The sequence below is a fragment of the Acanthopagrus latus genome, chromosome 24 (assembly GCF_904848185.1).
Source record: "Acanthopagrus latus isolate v.2019 chromosome 24, fAcaLat1.1, whole genome shotgun sequence".
Classification (NCBI taxonomy): Eukaryota; Metazoa; Chordata; class Actinopteri; order Spariformes; family Sparidae; genus Acanthopagrus; species Acanthopagrus latus.
The window spans coordinates 11,497,127-11,513,146 of record NC_051062.1 but is presented as its reverse complement, the minus strand read 5'-3'; the positions used below and the strand labels follow the sequence as shown (position 1 = coordinate 11,513,146).

Genomic DNA, 16,020 nt, shown 5'->3' with positions numbered 1-16,020 from the left:
TTCAAACTACAGATGGGAGCAAAATTTTTAAAAAGTTATGCTGATGTTGGTGCAGCTGAAGTGCAGACGAAACACTTTAAAGTCAGTAGCAACAGAGTTATTTTCACTCACTAGGCTGGGTCAAACATGCAACCCAGCAGCACTGAGGTCAGAACCAGCCCAGCAAGAGTTCTGTCCCATTGATCAGCAGCATTACAGATCAGCAGGTCACGTACGTTATTGCATAAGTTTGTTAGACAAAGAAACGTGCAGGGTCCAGTTTATACTAGATATCTCTGAATGTTATGCTTGAATATGCGATTGAAGCCGTCAAATTAAATACTTCTCTAATCTGCACAAATCTCCAGAACAAAGATCTGGACAGAAACAAACACACACGTTTACATTCTGCACATTTCATTTCCACGAGTCTGAAAAAAAAGACGCGGTACGGATGCAAAACGACCACAAAATCCCGCGACTGACTTGTGCGATACTTCTGAATGGAATCAGCTTTTCAAACACTTTTTTTTTTTTCGCCCCGCTGTTATTTCACCATAAGAGGAGGAGGAGAAGGCTCATGTTTAAAAATACCACCTTGTAAGTGATCTCTGGGCTCGCAGCCCTCCTGAAGTGGGCCACTAGGTAGCCGAGTTTTTTTCTGAATTTTCATCCACGAGCTCAACCGTGCATCTCCTGCAAACCGTAAAAACTTTCAACACCGAATCAAAGAAAGCTTTTACTCCTCGTCGGGGTGAATTAAAAAAACTTCTTGGACGAACACAACACAGGAGTCTCGTACACTTATTTCTTCTTCTAAAAATACCCCTGTCCCCTTCTAAAGGCCTACTCCCTCTGCGCTCCCCTCCGTGTGCCCTAAGAAAGTTAAAGATGTTCCAGCGTGTCATCTGATCCGCCACATTAGCATATGTGACATCACAGGCCCGGGATAAATAAGAGGGGGCTTCGACCATGGCCCAGGACCACTCTGTCTTGGGACTCCAGCATCTCTTCTCCTTTCTTTCCTCCAGCTCCAGCTCTCCAACATGGTGTGTACTCAAATTCTGTTTTTGGACCTTTTGTGTGGGCCGATGGAGTTACTTTTTTCCCCCTCCCCTGCCAGGGACATGGCGTGGGTTTGGATACCAGCTCTTGAAAATAAGCCCAAAATTGGGATTTTATTGGCAAAATTATCGGAAGAGAAACAAGACTTTTGCTACTGCTATGTAAAAAAAGTCTGATGGCCCGGGAAATACATCAAGTTTTTTTTACGCTAATATCTAAAAAAAAACTTATAATTTCACCATCCAGCATGTGTTTAGTGCATTTTTTGTCAGTTTAAAGCAATAACTCTTAAAAAAATCTTACATAAAATGAATTTCTGTACTCATGAATCATCTGTTTCCATTTCTCTGTGTGTTCTGTGTGTTTCGTTTGTTCGTCAATGTCCCGTATCATTTGTGTCATTCCCATGTGACAGACTGAGTTCAGTGCCGACCAGATTGAGGGTAAGTAAAAGTTAACTGCAACACATCCTCTCTCTTTACAAATGAAATCCCGCTCTCATGCGGGGAGAGGTTTACGCCCTCCTCGAGCCCAGTCTTCACCACTCACTAAACAAACATGTTAGAGCAGCTGCAGGCTCGATCCGATAGCCCAAAGTAACCGTTAAAAGGTGGAAGTAGGGATGAGGAAACATCCAGACCGAAGACGACTGTTGGGACATGCCATTCCACGGATTTGTCCAGTTGTCGAGGAGGATTTGAGATATGTCTATTCTAAGCCGGGGGCCAGCCTTGTCTTGCGAGCCTCAGTGGGCCTTGCACGGCAGAGGTGTTAATCACCAGGCCAAGGTTTAAGACGCAGGCATCCCCTTACATAAGGCGTCCACACTAGCACCAGTCCCCAACCTTTTGTCCAGCGCCGAAAGACGTGTCCTCTGCAAAACATTCACCCCGTGTGTTTGGTGGAAGGCGTTTGTTGTGGCGCTTCCAAATCAGGAGGCTACACCACTTTATTTTTCCAATCTTGTGTTATATGTCAAGATGCCGAGTTCACCCTCCAAAAAAAACAAAAAGACAGAAGAAGAAGAAGTAGAAAATGCTGTTTCGGCACATTATGGTTCCTGTATACCGCACGTAGCGTAGGTGTTGATTACATCGCAGTCAGCATTCTCGTGTTTAACTCGACATGATCCATGCCTCTATATGGCCTGGGGTGGGGGGTGGGGGGTGCTGTGTCGGGGGTGTATCAGTTTGCTTGCCCCTAAATTCCTCCCAAACGCAAGTGGAGGCAGGAATGGAGAGGGGCAGGAGGGTGGAGGGTAGGAAGGTGGAGGGTGGGAGGAGTTGCTACAGCTGTTCCTGCTGCTGCTGTTCAGAAGCCACGCAAGAACATTAATCTTTCAGAAAAGGTCACTTTGAGCCGGCCCATTGGTAGGATTCATCGAAATAGCTAACCTTTGTCCGGGGGGCCTTCCTGTTCCCTGCTCGGGTACAGCTGTCGCTCCCTGTTAGCTGGGCACAATGACGAGAGTATGTGACTTCTCCTGCATCACATGAACTCTAATAGAAAGGACAGATCGGACGGGGATTCTTGAAATGTTAGCATGTTGTGTGTGTCGGTACTCTGTAACTCAAAAGGTTCTCTCTCGGCTCTCCCTTCCCTGACCAGACTTCAAGGAGGCTTTCGGTCTCTTTGACAGAGTCGGTGACAGCCAGGTGGCCTACAACCAGGTTGCTGACATTATGCGCGCTCTGGGCCAGAACCCCACCAACAAGGACGTTACAAAGATCCTGGGCAACCCCAGCGCCGACGGTAAGAGGTTGTCGCTTAAAGACCGTAAACGTAAAGGTCGCAAAGCCTTTCTTGACAAACTGAGCTCCCTTTTGATCCCGTTGCGAACTTTTTCCATCAGACATGGCCAACAAGAGGCTCAACTTCGACGCTTTCCTGCCCATGCTGAAGGAAGTCGACGCCATGCAGAAGGGTACCTATGACGACTACGTTGAGGGTCTGCGCGTCTTCGACAAGGAGGGCAACGGCACAGTCATGGGCGCTGAGCTGCGCATCGTTCTGTCCACCCTGGGTGAGTCTCGGGTCGCCTTTCACCAAATATGGAAGTGCAGCGCATATAGTTTGCTTAGCATGCAGAGTATGTGAAATGGAGACATGACACGGATCCTCGCGCCTCCACAGGAGAGAAGATGACCGAGGCTGAGATTGATGCCCTCATGGCCGGCCAGGAGGATGAGAACGGCAGTGTGCACTATGAGGGTAAGCTTCAACTTCACTGCATTCCCCCTCTCTCTCTCTCTGTCTTTCAATTTAATACTACGTCTAAGATTTTAACATTTGGGTCCGTCTCTCTCCAGCTTTCGTCAAGCACATCATGTCTGTGTAAGAGGCCGGCAGCAGGAGTGCTGAAGAACAGCCGGACGGTGTTCAGGACATCTACACTGTCGTCAAAGACCAACCAAGGAAAGACAAGGACTATGTACAAGGGATGTTGAAGCAAACCCATCTTGTTGTTTTATTTTGTTTTCCTTTCCATTTCGTCTCAAAAACCCTCCTCCCTCTCTCGGGACGCCACCATCACCTCTACACTGTAGACCCACCATCACTCGGCCTCCACTCCCCCCCACCCTCCGGGGCACGTCTCCACATGCCGCATGGGGTGAGGAACGGGGGAAAAGGGGTGACCGCTCATCAAGTGAGGGTAGATCCCTCCCTTCCCACCGCCACCTCATTCAGTCTCGCCATCACTGGCCCAGCAATGCCAAAGGTGCTGGAGAATGGTCGTGGATAGACCGCCAAAAGTCTCCCCGCTTCCCTGAAAAGTTTTATTTATTGTCACTCTGTTCATGTCAGAATAAACTTTTCCAACGTACATCCCATCTGAGTTGATTCTTGATCCTTCATTGACCACATAGGCCCGAGTATGGGCACGCATACATAAGAGGTTAACTCAACATTGTAACAGTTTTACTTTAGAATATGAAATTTAGTGTGGACAGACATGCAGATATAAGTAAAGAATGAAAGAAAGCTCATAACAACCATGTTTAACAACTTAATTCAAGCAGATTTAAAGTGCAGTCTGTAGCTTTGGGGAAGAAGTTGTTAATTAGAAGCGAAAAAGATCTTCATTTACTTTTTTATTCATGCCTGGAATAACGTTTATATGTGGCGGACCCTGCCACCTTTCTAGCTTCACACAGTGTTCTGGGGAAAAAAAAAAAATATTCCTGAATTTCGTCTCTAAAGCTACAAAGTGCACCTTTAAATGCACCTGTTCTGAATTTGTGCTGTCTGGACAATTTTATCCAGAGCAATTATGAGAAATTTGTATTTGAAACGCGTACAAAAGACGTGAAAACTGTCATGGGAGGAACATTATTGATTATACAAGAGAAGGGAAAAGGTGGTTTATTTTTAAGTGCCAGAAACGTGCTTTTTTAAATTCTCCCTCTTTAAGAAACAATAATAAAATGGTGCACAAACAGTTGATTTAGAAGGAGACAGTTCCATCATGCATAATAGTTACCTAAATAAAAGTTACTGCATCGTCATGACATAACAAATTATGAATAAGACACAAAGAAGACTGAAGACGTGTGGAAACACAGAGGTCAGTCGTTTTAAAGAATGCTCTTAGATATGTCAAATAAATTACATTCAAACGTAAAATGGCGCCAACAAACTCTGCAGGGTTGATGTGTGACGTTATGCATCCTTGTGACACAAATACAAGGAATAAAGTAAAAAAAAAAACAATACATTTTTCCCACTGTGTAAATTTGACTTGGGACCAAATTGCAGCCTGAGGAGACCCTGCCCCCTTGTGGTGTAACAAGGAAGTGAGGGGACATTAATATAGGTCATAATGTATATCACAGAAGAAGAAAGAGAGAGGAAAGGTAATGCAAAATAGGGATAAATAAAGTTAGTCTCATGTCTCTTATTAATCTAACTGTTCACATACAAGCCTATAGATGTTTGTAGATTTAATTCAAGTTAATTTGATTTAAAAACCTGACAGCACTTCAAAATTAAAAACTAATAAATAAGCTTTACTGTATTTCTGCAACAACTGTCTTCCTACCAGTAGGTGTCAGAGCTGAGCAGCAGCAACTGTGTATTGTGTAGTAGAAGAAGAAATCTCTGTGCAAAGAGCTGGTAGAAGTATGAGGTCTCACTCTATTGCTTTTTCTTTGTGAGCAAAAAAAACTGACACCGTGGTGTAATGTAATTATAAGTACATCAATCAGGTGCACATGTCCTTCACTTGAGTATGCAAAGCCATATTTTATATCGTTTGAACTCAAATTGAAATATGTCAACATATAAAGGTAAAACCTCTGAGCACAGTTTTACCCGGAGGAGTGATTCCTCCTCACACGAGAGACGATCTTTGTGCGGTCCGCTGGTATATTATCTTGTTGTGGTCCGTCTCCGTCTTTATTTCGAAAAATGTTTAAAACGTGTCTTTCCGGGCTGAGAAATGTCTCCAGGAGACAACAGGTGCTCTCTGCGGCTACTGCAAGGTAAAATATACCTTAAATACTTCATACTTTTAACGTGTTTTCAAGTTTCATGCTGTTTAAATGGACATTTGTGTCAATTTAACGTGACTAGAAATGTGATATTCCTGCATAATGCTCGATTATGTCGTTATGTGAATTACATACAAGCTGTAGAAGGTCTACTCCTGCAACTTAGAGTCTGTGATGGTCGAAGTTTAAGTTACTTTGTCCGTAGACGACCTTTGACACACTTTCCTGAGATTGACAGGAGTTTTAACTTGAAAATCCCAGTAGGCGGAAATGAAACAAAAAAGTAAAAGTTTGAACATTTTTGACATTTAGAGGTCGATTTAGGTATTTTTCAAAACTGCATTTTAATTTATTTATTGTCTGTGTAGTAGTAATCACTTATTTCGCTTTTTTATTCATATATTTACTCATTTTATTAGGGGTTGGGGTTTTAACCCTGTTGTCTAATTAAAGGTGCAATATGTAATATATGTAGTATGTAGGTGCACCAGGGATGTGTTGGTGATTACAGACACCAAAGAGATGTTATTTATTTACATTGTGATAATGTTTAATTTGGTGTATTTCTGTGCTTCCTCCCAGGCTGCAGCACACTCAGGCCGAGCAGCTCGGGATGTCCGTCCCCTCGTACCGTCCAGAGACCTCCAGCGCCAAATCCCTGATGGACATCGGGACCCGCAGGATCTTCAACGAGGATCATGATCTCTTCAGACAAAACGTCCGCCGCTTCTTTCAAGAAGAAGTGGTCCCTTACCACAAGGAGTAGGTCGAACCGTGGCCAGGGACGCAGAACGAATATATTACTGAACCCTTTTATTTTAAGTGATTCCCAACCTCGCTACAATACCTTTTTACACTTTCCAGGTGGGAGAAGGCGGGTCAGGTGAGCAGGGAGTTGTGGGAGAAGGCTGGTGAGCAAGGCCTGCTGGGATTGCTGATACCAGAGAAGCACGGGGGTGTCGGAGGAGACATGTTCTGCTCTGCTATCATGGCCGAGGAGCAGTGAGTTGTCCCTTAAATGAAGAACTCATCTCTGAAAATAAAAACGCTAAAACAAACTTTTTTATTTATTTTTTTTGACAAGATTTTGTTTCCGTCCTCCAGAATGTACTGCAACTGCTCAGGCCCTGGTTTCACCTTGCACTCAGACATCGTGATGCCCTACATCAGCAACTACGGTAGCAAGGAGCAGATCGAGCGCTTCCTTCCCGAGATGTCTGCTGGGAAATGCATCAGCGCCATTGCCATGACGGAGCCCGGAGCAGGCAGGTCCGGACTCGATCGTAGATCAGCCAAACCAATCAGACGCTTACCTGTAATGTGTTGTCGCAGTGATGTCACCTCTATGTTCTCAGTGATCTACAAGGTGTGAGGACGAACGCCAAGAGGGATGGCAGCGACTGGATCCTCAACGGCAACAAGGTACTGATTTAAGAATTATAAAGGAGACTTTTTCATCACATCTTGATGTCGACTTGCACTCATTTCCGTTTCCCCCCTCTCCAGGTGTTCATCACAAACGGTTGGATGGCCGACCTGGTGGTGGTCGTGGCTGTGACGAACCGCGAGGCAAAGTCGATGGCGCACGGCATCAGTCTGTTCCTGGTCGAGAATGGCACGAAGGGCTTCCAGAAGGGACGCAAGTTGGAGAAGATCGGTCTAAAAGCCCAGGTATCGGCTCTGATATCCATCAAGTTAGCCCTGACTCTTGAACTGGTTTTATTTATAGCCCTGGTTCTATGTAGGGAACCAGCCCACGTTCCCAGCTGATTAGAACCAATTGACAATACATCATCATATGATGGGAAAATCTGCTGTGTCTAGTCTGCCGCCCAGCATCCTGGACCCTCACTATGCTTTCAGAAGCAACACAGTAGATGCCAAATCTACTGACCTCCGCTCAGTCGCCATGCAAAATTTACAACCGGTCATAGCAAGATAGCATCTCCCACACAGAACATGCTCTACTTCCTACTGAAACTCATGAAGGCCAACTTTTGTCCCTGGACAAGGGACTCAAACATAGTTCAATTTTTAAAACATACTGTTTTTTTCTCCTTCTTTCAAAGGACACTGCTGAGCTGTTTTTCGAGGACGTGCGGCTTCCAGGCAACGCCATCTTGGGGGAACCCAACAAGGGATTCTACTACCTGATGAATGAACTGCCTCAGGTGAGAGGGAGCCCCCAGCTGTGAGTTATGTGTGTGACTTTTAGTCAGTTTAAGGGTAAATCATTGTATTTTTCGGCGTAGGAGCGTCTGGTTATTGCTGTCATGGGTCTTGCGAGCTGTGAGTTCATGTTTGAGGAGACCAGGAACTACGTGTTGCAGAGGAAGGCTTTCGGCAAGACCATCTCTAACTTGCAGGTCAGTAATGGACCTGTTCTCAGTCTTATATGCCTTTCACACCCACTAACATCTGGCTTTTGTCTGTAACCTGAATGGCTACAAGCAGCGCTCTTTGTCTGAAACATGACAACCAGGCGGATGCACTTATTAACGCCCCTTTTCTCCGCAGACTGTTCAACACAAACTGGCGGAGATGAAGACTGAGATCTGCGTGGGCCGAGCCTTCGTCGACAACTGCCTGCAGCTGCACGCAGAGAAACGCCTGGACCCCGCCACGGCCTCCATGGCCAAATACTGGTGAGAATATCTTTTTGTATTTGCTTATCTGATCTCAAAAACAGACCGCCTTGCTGATATTTGTGGATGTCCTCCTGTCTTTCCTCCAGGGCGACTGACCTCCAGGGCAGGCTGGCCACCCAGTGCCTGCAGCTCCATGGAGGCTGGGGCTACATGTGGGAATACCCCATCGCTAAGTATGTTACAGGGAGTGGAGGGACAACTTCAGCGAGGGATTCAAGCGTACCTCTTTGTGCTGTTGCTGAACACGTGTCTCTGTCTTCTCCAGGTCGTTTGTGGACTCTCGTGTTCAGTCCATCTACGGAGGGACCAACGAGATCATGAAAGAGCTGATCGCCCGCTCCATCGTCAGCCAGAAGTGAGACACTTGGATGTTTTCACGGTGGAGAGGCACTTGGGGAAAGTGGGCTGGTTTGCACAAATGATTGTTAGCTGAGAGTTAGATAAGATGTTACAGATTTTAGTGTAATCGTGCTCAAATTCTTTGAATCGGGATTATAGCAAAAGAAGAAGAAGCACTTTGTTCCTCTTACAAATGAAATGTTTTGGAGGTTTTGCAGCGACAGCCAGGGCACCAGACTAAATGTTACGTTTTGCCACCGTCCCAAAAAAATCATATATGCTAATGTAGCATCGATTAAAGCAAGAAAAAATTAACTGGCCGTTGCAGTCGTTTGGTCTGGTACAACAGGTAGCTTCTTGCGGTTAACTCTAACTAATATTGTCAAACTTTAAACAGACTTTACTGATTAACGGTCATCACTGATTAAGTTGGACTCCTTCCTGCTCACTCTGCGCTACAGATTAGTTAGACAGTGAAATGAAACTGGGTTTTCCAGGCCGTGGTGCTCATCGCTGCTGCTGTACAGGGTTGATTGTCGATTGAACGTTGATAATTGCACGACACTTTCTCAACAAATGCGTCTTTAAGAACCTCACATCAAATTTGAGTCGCTTTTTTTAAAAAACTTTGGTATAATAATCACTTATTTTTATGCCTGTTCCTGTAGATGTACAACTCACTGCAGTGTTAATTGTATATATTCACATTGAATTTTCCAGATTCCAGCTAAAATGCACTTAAAAGTATTTTTGTAGGTGTTAATTGCTTTTGTACAATACGTCGTTAGAGAAGAGATTCATTTTTCAGATCTATGTGCCTTGATGTTATATTAGTTACTGTTTTGCATCATATTAAAGTGTCTGACTTTACAGCAGATGTCAAAATGTGCCTCCTGTTTGTTTCCTGTACTTAGAAGGTCGAAAGAATCTTGACTCGTCCAGTTTTGGATGTGAACTGACACGACCGACGAAGTGTTGGGAGTAAAAGCTGGTTTTTTTTAATTGAACCCTGGTGTGAAACACCACTTGCATTGCCTCATTTCTATCAATAGGTGGCAGCACCTGCATGTAGAAAGCTGGCAGAGGCATGACAGGTGATTATGCTTCTATTTGACTCCACAGCAGCACACAGAGCAGGAAGAAAGGCAGACTGTTGAATGTGACTTGATGATTTAGAGCATCTTTTATGAAGTTTCAGCCTCATTTCTTGCACATTGGGGATGATAATTGCCACATTTTCTCCTTTTTGCTTTTATTTAATTGCGGTGCATGTGTTAGAGATGCACAGTCATGCCGGTCTGACTCCCCAGGGCTCAAATTCTCCCCAAAAGACCCCACATCAGTGCTGGCTGAGGGGGCAGACGGCATCCCCACGGTGCCTCACCTGGAGGGGGGCAGGAGAGCAGCTACTGCTCACTGATGCCTCTCCTCCTCCTCTTCTTCCTCTCCTCTCCCTTTTTTTCTCCCCCCTCCTTTTTCCATCTTTCCTCAGCAACAGCCACACCCCAGTGCCTCAGCTCTGCACTCACTTCCACTGCGGACAGACACAGTGCTCCCCCCTCCTCCTCCTCCTCCTCCTCCTCCTCTTGCAGCAAATGTCGAGCTGCAGAAACATTTACAAGCAAAGCCTCAACATCTCACCTCACTCTTTAACTAATTATACTTTTCATGCACACATTAAATAAAGATGCTGCCCAATTCCCATAAATCACCACACGCCTGTCATTCAGACTGCAGCCACATTTTCCCGCTGCGCCTTTTCTCCCGCATTTACGGTAGCGGCTTAATTTGCGATGGGAGGGATCAGAGGGCCCGGTGCAGCTCTCATTGTCACCACAGCTCTCCTCTCTCTCTCACACACACACACACACACACACGGACGCACTAGGGGTATTAGTGCCGCTCAGCAGCCAGCAGACCTGCAGGTAAGCGCTGATGCTCTTTGTTTGTCGTTTTAAGGCTGTGCGTAAAGTGCTTTAATGGAGCAGCGGGAGAAAGTTTTTTTTTTTTTTTTAACATATAAAGGAGCGTGTTCATGTGGCTGTCTAATCCTCAGCTGCGGCGCGCGTCATGGTGATGTGCAGACGTGTGGAGGCAGAGATGACAGAGGAGGTTTATTGAAGGGAAGGTTTGAGATGGAAAGTCTGGGGGAAAAAAAAAAAGAAATGGTTTATTTGTGGTCGGTGCGTCCTGGTCCCGGTCCTGGTGCGCCTCTCCTCCTCCTCCTCCTCCACCTCCTCCTCCTCCCTCTCCTCCTGCAGCAGCAGCAGCAGCAGTATGCGCCTTTTGTTCTGGTCCACGCCTGTATGGTGCTGAAGCTGCCGGCTCCTCGCTGCAGCACATGAGCGCACACCGACCCTGTGAGGAAATGAGCGTGTGGATGTGTAGATTCTATCATCCCACTGCGTAAATGTTGGGCTCATGTGTTGCTTGGTGGATGTGGGGAGTAGCCCTGCCTGTGGTTGGGTGCCCTTGCAGGCAAAAGTACCAGCATGCATCAGCAAATGGTAGCATGGCTTCCCTGTGAGGTATATGTTAAGATAGACTGATGACAATAATTCTGTCAAAGTGAAATTGTCCTTGCTGGCAGCCCTGTAAGATCTTTTATTTTCCTGCATTTTCAGTCTCAGATAAAAATCTAAAAAATGTCCAGACTTCCATTAACTGTGGATCCGCTCCAGACTGGCCTCCTCGGAGAAGCAGGAACTGTAGATTTCCCATGTCTGGATGTGAAAACATTCCTTCTACAAAGAGGAATTAACTCCTGGCGCGCCCCAGGTTTATACGTAATGAAAACACGACATTGATAATATGCAGACGATGGTGGACTTTCTCACGCTTTTTAAAATCTTTATCAACAGAGCTGCTCTTTTTCTTGGTTCACGCTTGGGTCAGTTTTGACTCCAACCCAAGGAGAGTTTACGAGAACGACTTGTGTTTGCAGCTCACGCCAGGGTTCGTTTAGCTTTTCTCCTCAGATTGAAGTTGAGTCACCCGAGACGCTGTGAAACACCAGTTCAATCAGAAATCCCTTTTGATGATGGAGTGTAATAAATGCACAGGAATGTTGTTGAACACATGTGGACTCGCAGCTCCGACAGACGGAGGCAGAAACTGACTCGGTGATAGAATAAATACTGTCAGGATTGTTGGTTTGAATGTGACTTTAAGCAATTTAAAGGAAAACAATTGAATTTGGTCATTACCTACTGCTGCTGACGGAAGTCTGGTGAAGTGTCGTCGTCTACTAAACATTTCTGGTGCTTCACAGCAGAAAAGCGTTGCAGCGTTCTCCTAACCAGCGTTAGAGGATGGGGACTTGTTTTAAAACATAAAATGTCTCCGTACAACTCATGTGGGGTTAATTAAATCCTATAGAAGCCCTGAGATCCCAAATTGATTTGAAAAGATGTTATTCACACAATTTTCTAAGCTCAAATCTTAATGTTAGCTGCCAGGCTAAAAGTGTTAGCACGACACCTGTCTGAAGTAAATCATGTCCTTTTTAAAATGAATTCTTATGGAATCTTGGGGCTTCAGGAGACTTGGATTACACTGGACTCTCTGTCAGGAGCCATTTTGTGTCCTTTTTTTGGTTGTTGTAATGTTTTAAAAACAAATCATTGCATGCTTCACTTGTTAACTTCTTAGCTGCAGTGAAGATTAAAAGCTTAAAAAACGGTGTTAACAGGATTTTTTTCAAAAACATTTGGGCTCTCGGGGCTTCTGGAGCCTTATTGTTGTTTTTATTTTCATCATTATGTCACAGGAGCAAAACAAGTCTCCATCAACTTCAGTTGTTTAGCAGAACGCTGCAGCGCTGCTCTCCTGCGAGGCTTCAGAAATGTTTGGCGTTTGTTCGGTGTGAGAACGAGAGGACAACGACTGAATTTTCATTTTTGTGAGAACTGCTCCTTTAAGGCCTTTCTTTGGCGTCGACTTGGCAGAAAGACAACCACAAGCGGCCGCGCTCGACATGGAAACATTAATTCCTTTGCCCGTTCAGACGCAGATTATGTGTTTCAGGCTCGGGCCAACTGGAGGTTGACAGGGTGCATTAGTGGAGATGTGTGTCTGGTTCCACCTGCCTCTTCATCAGGCTGGATTGGGCTGAGTCTAATGATCACTGATGGGGTAATTGAAATGACCTTAATCAGGAAACAACAGGTTGGGTTTCTGTCTGTTGCTGCAACACTTCTCTAAATCTCGAGCGTAATCGAGATTGTGTACCGTGTGTGTGTTTGTGTGTGAGATCCATACGTCTTAGCCACTTCTCTCTTTTCCAACCACCAAGAAACCCGATCCACCTCCGCTGCACCACGCTGGGGGGAAACGCTAAGTACATTTCCCAACGTCAGATCTGGTTAGGCGCACGGCGAAAGCCCTCGAAAAGAAAAAAACCCACAGAACAGCTCCACGCTCCGCTGACATGGAGACACGCCACGCTGGCTGCTGCTTCCTCTCGGGAAGTGATTGTATTGGAATTGAATGTTTAGGGAACGGATCTAGTTTCTGGATTTGGAAACTCAGTTTTTTGTTTGTTTGTGGGTGGGAGCCGGTGGTCACATGCGTGCCGTGGTGGGTTTCTGGCGGCATTTTAAGTGGTGATGTGGGTCTTACTCGTCATTGTTTAATGGTCACAGGTGTTTGAGGGACTCGTCCCCTGCTGCTCGTCCCGTCCGAGGCCTTCCTGCGCTACAGGTGTCTAATGGGAGGTGGCAGAACTGTGCTTTAGTGGGTGATTAAGTCTCGACTGTCGGAGGGAGCTAATCTAATTCACATACGTCAGGCGAACCGAATGGCCCACTGACCTGCATGTGGAGCCGCACAGATACGCTGCTTCTTGGGATGTTTGAGTGCAAGCTTGGATATGTTTTGGTTGGTTGAAGTCGAGTAAATGAAGTACAGACGGAAGTAAAGGCTGCAAAAGGAAGCTTGTTCCTGCATTTGGTTAGAAAACCTTTGCTCCTGTCTTGCTCAAAACATGTAGAAAGCGACCGAACGTGCCGCAGTAACCCAGAGGACAGATGGTCATTTTACTCAGCCGGCCAAAAAAAGCTGTTAGGTGTTTTGGCAAAGGTGACAAAACCGTTTGAGCAGCGGGATCAATCTGCGGTCCAGATGTTGGCGAGGCAGCTGCTGAAATGAAACCACAGACTCGCTGCTGCCGGTTTTGTTGTCTTCGAGTGGCTCTCTCTCTCATCAAGGACACAACTGTCGAGTGTATTGATTCTGATAAACTGCCGCTGAGATCCATCCTCCGGCCTCCTCTGCACACAGGACGGTCTCTAACAACCCTTCATCCGCCCACCCTGCTTTCCCCCTTGTACCCTTTCTCCATCCACGGCTGACTAGCAGCCAGTCTCCCAAACAAGCCCTGACAGCCAGTGTCTCATTTCATTCCTCACGGACGATGCCCATCGACAGAGAGGACACTCATGCGGGGCAGCAACAAACCACCCTCAGATATTGGCATCTATAATATTCCCCTCTCGTCTTGTGTCGTAACCGTGTTGATCCGCGTGCCTTAAAATTCATCTCCCTCCTCTTGAATTTTTTTTTTTTCTATATTTGGATCCGTTTTTTACGTGGACAGGCGCCCAACTACACATTCCAAAGGCTGTATGTTCACACGCGGCTATAACAGGAAGTTTGTGTGTGTCCGTCTATGCAGGGTTATGACATACAGTTCGGCTGTAAATTGCAGCTTCACACCCCTAATTGGCTCACGAGAATGCAGCAGACGGAGCTGTTGACATATCTGGATGATATTATGGTGCTGTGGGCTGCTGTATGAAGGCAGCTGGGTCCTGCATGGGTTTTAACGTGAGCATGTTACTGGCTTTGCAGTCAGAGGGTAAAGGACATTTAAAGTAAATGCATTTTAATTGACTGACTATGGTTAGGGTTTGGGGATATAGTCAGGGTTGGTTTGCAGGAGTTTAAACAAGTTTAAATGTGTCTCAGTGGCAGCATTTCATTGGCTTTGCATTCCACAGTTAAAGGAAATAAAGAAATTCATATAAAAGGTACAAATATTTATAAAAAAAAGTCCTGAATAAAAGCTTTTAAAACAGGAATATGGATCAACGTAGGGCAGCGGGAGTTTGGGTTCCCACAGTTTTGCTCCTACAAAGTTAAAAGGACAGATTTAATACTATTAAAAAGGCAGAATTAAATTAAAACTAATAATAATAAAACATAAATGAATAAGGAAATAGAGCAATACATGGATGGAAATGAGGGTGGGGTTGGTTTTGCAGGAGCCCGTCGGAACAAAATAATGACTTCTTGGGGTAAATTGGTCACAAAATGGCTCGACTTCATAAATAAAATTGGAAATCATGTTCAGTTTTGTTTCCATGAAGCCCAAGTTCTTGAAAATGCATGAAGGAAACATGAAATTGAACTATTTTAGGACTTAATAGCAGCCTGAACGATGTCCTAGAAGCACATGCAGCAGTTACGTCTGGGCCCGGTCTGGTTCGTCGGACCCTGACCTGGGCCAACAGTGGGAAGAAACCGCTAATGATCCTTAGCTTCTTCCTGAATGGGGCCAGGGACCTCCTGTTAGCCTAGCGTAGCGGCTAAGCCGTGTAGTGCTGCAGCCTTTATGATTTCCAGATGTTCGAGCTAAACAGCTAGATTGTTTTCTCCCCGTTGCTTTCTGCAAACAGCCGACTGGCAGGCCGATGCGTCGGGCTGAAGTGCGGTGGAGGAATCAAAGAGGCTCATTGTTGGAGTCCACGTATTGTCAGAACATAAAGAGTCTATATCAGGTTTCTGCATTCTTTAAAATTCTCTCTTTTTTTTCTGGATTTCCTCTCGATGTGAGCTGTGTTTTTCAGTTTACCCATTAAGGGAAATGAGTTGGAATCTAAACGCGTGGAAAGAAGTCTCCTCTCAGGGCCTGTAGCCTGCTAAACGAAACCAGAACATCTCCTCTACTGTGTTGGTTTGACCATGAATGTCCATCTCTGTGACTCTGTTGCATCTGCCCGTCAGGGCCGCGTTCTGGATGAATGGAAATCCCCCGATTTCGTAGGAAGTCCACACACAGCGGCTCTGTGAAGCCAGTGTGAGGCGCAGAAACAGATGGACGACATGAATGCATTGATGGTACATCACGTTCCTGCGAGTCTGGTTTTACACCAGACTGCAGGAACACAGCAGCTGAGTGTGTGCGTGGAGGACCTCCTGGCTCGCTTCCAGGAAGGGTTTTTACTGTGACCGCCGCTGAATGGGTCCAAAGAGGGACTTAGCAGCAAATCTAACATCCTCTCTGAGACATGTAGCAGCCAGACGAAGATGAAGGATGGAATTTAGAGCAAATCCACCAATAAACTCAGGGGCCCACGCTGGATTTGTGTTTACCCACCTTTTGACCCTGGAAATGGTTAGTTGATGAAAAGTTAATGACAGAATATCGATCCTGAACAATCTCAATAAGCAGTTAATTATTAATGCCAATAAATGGAGCCAAACTCCGGCTCCAGGTT

General features: G+C 45.6%; 3 protein-coding genes across 17 annotated transcripts in view; all 3 read left to right on the top strand.

Annotated features, from left to right (window-relative positions):
- The first annotated feature begins 903 nt into the window (after window positions 1-903).
- On the top strand, window positions 904-3,875 carry mylz3 (myosin, light polypeptide 3, skeletal muscle). Its single transcript, XM_037090597.1, has 6 exons — window positions 904-1,028; window positions 1,460-1,487; window positions 2,653-2,796; window positions 2,897-3,067; window positions 3,178-3,255; window positions 3,354-3,875. Exons 1-6 carry the CDS (start codon window positions 1,026-1,028, stop codon window positions 3,380-3,382), a joined length of 453 nt encoding a protein of 150 aa, XP_036946492.1. The 5' UTR covers window positions 904-1,025; the 3' UTR covers window positions 3,383-3,875.
- Window positions 3,876-5,371: 1,496 nt separating this feature from the next.
- On the top strand, window positions 5,372-9,410 carry acadl (acyl-CoA dehydrogenase long chain). Its single transcript, XM_037091847.1, has 11 exons — window positions 5,372-5,525; window positions 6,117-6,296; window positions 6,399-6,536; window positions 6,639-6,803; window positions 6,890-6,956; window positions 7,041-7,205; window positions 7,604-7,705; window positions 7,787-7,900; window positions 8,052-8,179; window positions 8,269-8,355; window positions 8,448-9,410. The coding sequence occupies exons 1-11, from the start codon at window positions 5,452-5,454 to the stop codon at window positions 8,539-8,541; spliced, it is 1,314 nt and encodes a 437-aa protein (XP_036947742.1). The 5' UTR covers window positions 5,372-5,451; the 3' UTR covers window positions 8,542-9,410.
- A 906-nt stretch (window positions 9,411-10,316) lies between these two features.
- Window positions 10,317-16,020, top strand: part of LOC119015513 (microtubule-associated protein 2-like) — a 55,524-nt gene continuing 49,820 nt past the window's right edge. For all 15 annotated transcript variants that reach the window (XM_037091572.1, XM_037091571.1, XM_037091559.1 and 12 more), the window contains exon 1: window positions 10,317-10,446. The gene's annotated coding sequence lies outside the window, so the exon portion shown is untranslated. The remainder of the gene's footprint in view (window positions 10,447-16,020) is intronic.

Excerpts from the sequence above, each read along its gene's own strand:
- mylz3 (XM_037090597.1), top strand. Across the intron at positions 3,068-3,177 it reads CATCGTTCTGTCCACCCTGG|GAGAGAAGATGACCGAGGCT; the intron begins GTGAGTCTCGGG and ends GCGCCTCCACAG. Across the intron at positions 3,256-3,353 it reads CGGCAGTGTGCACTATGAGG|CTTTCGTCAAGCACATCATG; the intron begins GTAAGCTTCAAC and ends GTCTCTCTCCAG.
- acadl (XM_037091847.1), top strand. The coding sequence starts at position 5,452 with ATGTTTAAAACGTGTCTTTCCGGGCTGAGAAATGTCTCCAGGAGACAA. Across the intron at positions 6,804-6,889 it reads ACGGAGCCCGGAGCAGGCAG|TGATCTACAAGGTGTGAGGA; the intron begins GTCCGGACTCGA and ends CTATGTTCTCAG. Across the intron at positions 7,706-7,786 it reads TGATGAATGAACTGCCTCAG|GAGCGTCTGGTTATTGCTGT; the intron begins GTGAGAGGGAGC and ends TTTTCGGCGTAG.